General features: G+C 35.1%; 1 protein-coding gene across 1 annotated transcript in view; it reads left to right on the top strand.

Moving 5' to 3' along the window:
• Positions 1–6: 6 nt before the first annotated feature.
• LOC102487804 (SWI/SNF-related matrix-associated actin-dependent regulator of chromatin subfamily A member 5-like) overlaps positions 7–7472 on the top strand; it is an 11965-nt gene continuing 4499 nt past the window's right edge. Inside the window, exons 1-8 of the mRNA XM_006164700.3 lie at positions 7–31; positions 230–349; positions 1492–1602; positions 2621–2734; positions 3082–3204; positions 4016–4148; positions 5450–5568; positions 6495–6707. Coding sequence (XP_006164762.2) covers positions 239–349; positions 1492–1602; positions 2621–2734; positions 3082–3204; positions 4016–4148; positions 5450–5568; positions 6495–6707 — 924 coding nt within the window. The 5' untranslated portion in view covers positions 7–31; positions 230–238. The remainder of the gene's footprint in view (positions 32–229; positions 350–1491; positions 1603–2620; positions 2735–3081; positions 3205–4015; positions 4149–5449; positions 5569–6494; positions 6708–7472) is intronic.

Below are 7472 nucleotides of genomic sequence, written 5' to 3'. Positions count from 1 at the left end.
TGATGGTATTTTGGAAAGAGGTGCAAAGAAGGTGAGATGTAGATTAATTACTTGCTACTGCTTTATTATAACGTATTTCAGACCAGAACTTGAATTATTTTTCAGTGTAGATTACAAATTATCTTGTTTCCCAGAATGCTTCTGTTTAACATGCAGTTTAATTCATTTTTATTACACATCTCTTGCTTTTTTATTCTTAATCTGATATGGCATTTCTTTTGTTATCTAGACCGCAGAGATGAATGAAAAGCTCTCCAAGATGGGTGAAAGCTCACTTAGAAACTTTACAATGGATACAGAGTCCAGTGTTTATAATTTTGAAGGAGAAGATTATAGAGAAAAACAAAAGGTAATTTTAAAGCAAGTTTTGGTCCCATGAACGCGTTATTTTACTGAAGACATGGAATTTTAAGTGTTGGATATAATTCCTTGTAATTTTGTCTTAAAGAGCTGTCATTTGTGTTAGTCATACATCTAAATTTTTTCCACTTTAATGTTAAATTTGAACTGGCTTATCAGTTGTTAAGCTCTGAAATGTTTTTTAAAGTTTATTTTGTACTGTTGAAGTGAAATATTGTCTGTATGGGGTGAGTATAGTAATTTGGGATATTTGAAACGGTTTTGTAATAAACCATTTTTTTGTTTTAAACAGAATTGTCTGGTAATCATTAAAAGGAAACATTTCTTAATTTCATAAGTAATACTTGTTAATAGAAGAGAAATTAGAAAATACGTATTGGTAGAAGAAAAGAATGATTTTTACCTAGGTTTCCTTGTTAACATTTAGACATAAATGTCTTGAGATATTTTTCTAGGTTAAATTTATCTTTCCAGTTTTTTTCCCTAATTTGAGTTGTAAGCTTATATTTTGTAGCATTTTTCTAACTCATCCAATTATACCATTATTCATTTGGGCAAGAAATACAGTTAGCATTTCTGATACAAAATCCAAAATGCTCTAAAATTTAAAACTTTTTGAGTACAGACATGGCATCACAAGTGAGACATTCTACACCTGACCTCATGTGATGGGTCATAGCTAATATGCTGCAGTACAAAACTATTAAATGCAAAGTTATATTTAGCCTATATGTATTAAGTGTGTATGAACCAATAACGAATTTTGTATTTAGATTTGGATCCCATCCCCAAGATATCTCATTTTATGTATCTATCTATCTTACCTATGTATACACATATATATGTACATATATATGTATTTGGAAATTTGAAAATACCCTAAGTTCAAAACACTCCAGTCCCAAGCATTTTGGCAAGGGGTATGCAACCCTTACTGAACACTAACTCTGTTTATTAGACACTGTCTTAGTATGAACTACATAGCATTGGGCAGTATATCATAGTCTCCACCCTTGTAGAGTTTACAGTCCAGGATTAACACCTTCCCATCTACAGATTTCACTTTTGATGATGTGAAATTTTATTCTATGAAATTAAAATTGGCAATTTGAATTGTTTCCCACATGCTAGATTGCATTCACAGAGTGGATTGAACCCCCTAAACGAGAAAGAAAAGCCAACTATGCTGTCGATGCTTATTTCCGGGAAGCTCTTCGTGTTAGTGAACCTAAAGCACCCAAGGTAAGTTGACACAATACAGAATACAGAAGCTTTTTTTTTTATTTTTAAGAGGTTTTTGCCTTAGGGCATGTGTGTTCCTTGGAGAGAGATACACACACACACACACACAGTCAGAAGGAAGGTTAGAAACCACTCCCCCCAGTGGGGATGGTCACGCTGCAGTCCCTTCTCCATTCTTCTCCTGGAATCTTGGACATACGCACAAACATGCCTGGTGTGAGTTTTAAACTGTCAGATTCAGGACTTAAACTATGGTCGGCCATATAGGAGTAAGTGGCAAAACCATTATGCCATCCACTCGTCCCCAAGGTATTTAAAAATATATTTTTTTCTTGTATTCTTTTAATAAAATAAGATTAAGAGTTAAATTTTGTTTGTTTTCTTATAGTGTAGCCCTTTTGATTTTGTGTTTTAGTTGCCACACACACACACACACACACGCCTGGTGTGTGTTTTTTTTTTAGAGAGGTTTTTGCTATAAGGGCGCGTGTGCGCGCCAGATAGACAGAGAGAGACATAGAGACAGAAAGCAAGAAATCACCCCCCAGGGGGCATGGTCACGCCGCAATCTCTTCTCTATTCTCCTCTTGGAATCTTGGGCACGCATGCACACGTGCCCAGCGTGAGTTTTAAGCCACTGGGTCCGGGACTCGAACTGCGGTCGACTATGTGGGAGTCCAGCGACATAGCCATTACACTAACTGCTGGTTCCCCTGGTGTGTATTTTTAAGACCCAAGGGCTGGGATTCAAACAGTAGTCAGACAGTGGGATCTGGCTTCTTTAACCACTAGGCTATGAGGCTGACATTCCCCTTCATTTTTTAATTGTTAAGGTTTTTGAAAATTAATTTTGACTCTCTGCATATAAAACTTGATTGATGAGATCAGTTCAGTTTTATTGAAAGATAGATTCAATTACTTGGAGAATTTGCTTTCATGGTTTATGAAATGAAGGACGGGGTAGATTTAAAGCAAAATTCCTTTTTTAATGAATAACACTTTCTTTTTATTTCTTTAGGCTCCTCGACCACCTAAACAACCCAATGTTCAGGATTTCCAGTTCTTTCCCCCCCGTTTATTTGAATTACTGGAAAAAGAAATTCTGTATTACAGAAAAACTATTGGGTACAAGGTAATTAAGACTCTCCATTTTATACCCTTCTATCCAGAAATGTTAGTGTGTATAAACATTAGTTAGTATGAGTTACTTAATTTGAGCCTAGTAATGAGTATTGATTTACTTTACCCTAGTTGTGTGTGTGTAGTACACTGACTTATGTCTCTTGTTTTAAAAGAAAGGAAGAACTTCTTTCATGACTGATCTGATTTGTTTTTATTGTAATAAGTGTCAGGATATCAGTAATTTTTCTTTTATGGTTGGATTGAAACTTGAGAAATATCAATCACTTGGTTAAGAATTTAATTCATAACTTACTCTTTAATGTTTACTGATTGATGGAGTAGAAAACTTTATTTTAGGTACCTCGAAGTCCTGACCTACCTAATGCAGCCCAGGCACAGAAAGAAGAACAGCTTAAAATTGATGAAGCTGAGCCTCTTAATGATGAAGAGTTAGAGGAAAAAGAAAAGCTTCTAACACAGGTATAGGCTTCTATCAACACAATTTTAAAAATTATTAAACCGTTTTTATTAAATACTGTGTTAAGATTGTGTGGCGACATACAGTAAACTAAAGTTTCTGTTTTCAGAAATGGAGAGATTGGACATGTTGAGGCTTGGACCTGTGCACATTGCCATGTGAAATCTAGCTGCCTTAACCACCATGCCACGGGCTGGCCCTGTTTTTCATTTGTTTTGTTTTGTAATTGCTAGGGGTTGCATGGGCTCCCCAGAAAGGGAGGAGAAAACATTCTCCAATTCAATGTGGTCATGCATTTTGGTTATCACTATTTGAAGTAGTTGAGGAGATTATAGATTTGCACTGGCCTTAGGAGAGGGGGTATACTTGATTACCTTAACATTCGGCCTTCCCGGTCCATTTTCCACATTTCTACCAAGTTACAGTTACAAATACTTCTTAAACATGCTTTGGGGTTTATTCACAGCCTTTCAGAATCTGGCCTCTAAGCTGCCTTTAGAGCTTTTTTCCCTTCTGTTTTTCCCTCTTGCTCTTATCTTTGCTCTTTAGCTTACATTACTCACTTTTCCTGGCATAGTCCTCTAAAGCTCAGCGTAATGTCACGTCATCATGCAGTAATCTTGGGTCTCTGGAACTCAGATTTAATTGCTTGGGTATTTAGACAATACATAATGTGTTACTAAATGTGTACATTTGTTTACATTGATAAACTAGAAGCTATTTTAAATTTAGTTATTAGAGAAATTGGTAAAGTATAATTTAATTTTTCCTGATTTAATGTGCCATGATGATTTTGTTTCTATTGCTGTGAAGGGATTTACCAATTGGAATAAAAGAGATTTTAACCAGTTCATCAAAGCTAATGAGAAGTGGGGGCGTGATGATATTGAAAATATAGCAAGAGAAGTAGAAGGAAAAACTCCAGAGGAAGTCATTGAATACTCTGGTAATTCTTTGATTACTTTGATAGAAGACTGTTTTTCAGGCTTTTAGAGTTTAATAAGAGTTGTTGATAGGTTCCTATTTTCTCGTTCTGAAGATATAGTCTATATATCTGTATATAAAATCTTTCTTATTCTGAATATATATATATATATATATATATATATATATATACACACACACATGTGTACATACATACACAATCTTTCTTAAATTTTGCCAGAGAGTGCGTGTGCACAGAGGAGAGATAGAAAGTGAAAAAGCATCGCCTATGGGGAATGGTCACATTACAGTTCCTTCTCTCTCTCTCTCTTTCAGAATTTTGGGTGCACATGCATATGCAGTTCACATGTTTTTTAAACCACTGGGTCCATTACTTGGCCATGTGAATTCTAGCTGCCTTAACCACCATGTCCCAGACTGGCTCTGTTTTTTGTTTCTTTTGTTTCATAATTGCCAGGGGTTGCATGGGCTCTCCAGAAAGGGAGAGAGAGAAAACATCCCCCAATTCAGTGTGATCATGCCATAATCCCTTCTCTTCGATTTGTCCATCCTATTGGGATTTTCAGCGTGCACACACACAATTCTGGTTTGTTTTTCAGTCCTGAGTTTGAGATTCAAGCTGTGTTCGGCCATGTAGGATCTGACTTTCTTAAAAGTATGCTGGGGACAACCTTGAATTATGTTTTGGTCAGCTAATTTTGCCATAACTTAGGCCTTATTTATGTTTGTTAAAACATAAAATCTCCCTTTCCCTAAAAATAACATAATTGATTTTTGTTTGAACCATAGCTAAGTAGTTAAAGCTAAGAAAACCAGAATATGTCATGAAATAATTGTTCTCAACTATTAGTATGCTTGTGTTTTGTAAACTCAGTTGGACTATTAGAATGAATATAGCAAGACTTAAAAATTTTGTGGAAAAGAGGGAACTCATGTATGAGTTTATTTTGTTGCAAAAACATTTTAAAATCCACTCAGTTTTTTCATTAGTACACGTTTTCCATGAATTTTTTTTGAAGATCACGCATATTTCTAGATACGTTGTGGTGAATTTGCTTAGAATTTTATAATAGCAGAAACTTAAGAGTTGGAAATTAACTTAAATCATTCAGTTCAGTTCATTTTTTTACATTTAAGGAAACTGAGAAATTAAAACTAATTTTACTTTCTACTGTTAGATATAGGGTAAATGGAAACATTTCTTAATCCATAGCAAATAAATTATAGCATATATGCTAGCACGTTATTTGTATTTATTCCTTTCTTTTGCCCATCTCATGTGTCTTGACTTTTCTTTTACAGCTGTGTTCTGGGAAAGATGCAATGAGCTCCAGGACATAGAGAAGATTATGGCTCAGATTGAAAGAGGAGAGGCAAGAATTCAAAGAAGAATAAGTATCAAAAAAGCACTTGACACAAAGGTACTTTATGCGTCAGTAAATATAGTAGTTAATAACTAGTATCTCTGAATATGAGAGTTAAAGTAACTAAGAAAAAGAAAATTTTTTTTTTTAAGAGAGAGTTTTGCTATAGGGTGCATGTACTTGCCAGAGAGACAGAAAGCAAGAATTTGTCCTTAGGGGGATGGCTACATTGCAGTCCCTTTTCCTCCTGAGATTTTGGACACACACACACACACACACACACACACACGCCTGGTGTGTTTTAAGCTTCTGGGTCTGGGACTCGAATCGCATAGACTATGTGGGAGTCTAGCCACACAATTATTATGCCATTTGGTCCCAGAAGTGAAAGTTTTTACATTTTTTTATTTTTGGAGAAGTTTTTGCTATAGGGCGCCTGCACTTGGCAGAAAGACAGAGAGAAACAGACAGAAAGCAAGAAATCACCTCCTGAGGGGATGACCATGCCGTAATCCCTTCTCCTCCATTCTCCTCTTGGGATCTTGGGCACGCACACACACGTGCCTGGTGTGAGTTTAAGCCACAGAGTCGACTCAAACTGAGGTCGACTACATGGGAGTCCAGCGATGTAGCCATTAGGCCATCTGCTGGTTCCCAGACATGAAAGTTTTAAATTGAAAATTTCTTCCGAGAAAAACATTCAGATGTTATAGGAATGGTCAACACAGTTTACCTCAGTATTAAACTTATATTAGGGTCAAAGACACTAGCATCAGTCCCTTACTAAGTAGTATCAGTCAGAGTCTGTATTTTTCTTTATGATTAACTATAATGGTCTTTTAGGGCAAAAAATATATAATGCAGTTGAAGTGATCTAGATAGAAAATTCTGTTTTAAAATAATATTTATAGCTAATTATTCTAAAACTGGGTTTGAAATATAGATTATATAAGATTTATATAATTTAAAAATCTCATTTACAGATTGGACGGTACAAAGCACCTTTTCATCAGCTGAGAATATCTTATGGTACTAACAAAGGAAAGAACTATACTGAAGAAGAAGATCGTTTTCTGATTTGTATGCTTCACAAACTTGGATTTGACAAGGAAAATGTTTATGATGAATTGCAACAATGTATTCGCAACTCTCCTCAATTCAGATTTGACTGGTTTCTTAAGTCCAGAACTGCAATGGTGAGTGCCCATGGTCTTTTTGTGTAATGTAGCGGAGAGTTCAGAGTAAGTACATTTAATTAAGTTTAAAAATGCTCCTCACATTCAGGTATACCAGAATGGTGAGTCTATGCTACTTAAGTAAGATGCTATATTTGTAACGATTTAATGTTAGGTTTTTATTCCCTGTGTCAATATGTTCTGAACAAGTATTTCCATTTCTAATGACCTCTACAATTAGAATTCAGAAAAGTGTAGTTTAGGTGGATTGCTTCTTTTTTTTTTTTAAAGAATTATTTATCTTAATTATTATTATTAGATTTTGCTATAGGGCATGTGTGCTCACCAGAGAGAGAGAAGTAAGAAAACAAGCTGCCAGGTCCTGGACTTGATCTTTGGTTGTTCATGTGGGAGTCCAGCACCTTTAATACTATGCTAAATTCTGGCCACTGATTTGCATCTTTTCTGTATTTTACCAACTTCTATCTTCAGTTGTGTTTTGCAGGATGACAATAATGCTAAGAAGGCTTTTGTAGTCTTAAGTTTAGGATATACTGGGATAAACGAAGTTTGGATGTTTTATTTTTAGTAAGATTTCTCAGTGTACCTAGAGTGTATTTTCATTCTACAAGACAGTGGGTAGTGTACAGTGTTTTCATATATGATTACTGAAAATATTTTTTCACTGGACATCAAGAGAGACTACTATTTTGTGATAACTATACTTTGGGAAATGTACTAAACTAGCAGATAAAAAATAGAAGATAAAAAATACAGCAGAGATAT

The sequence above is a fragment of the Tupaia chinensis genome, unplaced genomic scaffold, assembly GCF_000334495.1.
Source record: "Tupaia chinensis unplaced genomic scaffold, TupChi_1.0 Scaffold143679_1, whole genome shotgun sequence".
Lineage (NCBI taxonomy): Eukaryota > Metazoa > Chordata > Mammalia > Scandentia > Tupaiidae > Tupaia > Tupaia belangeri.
The sequence above is the reverse complement of the archived record's forward strand: the minus strand, read 5'-3'. Positions and strand labels throughout refer to the sequence as shown.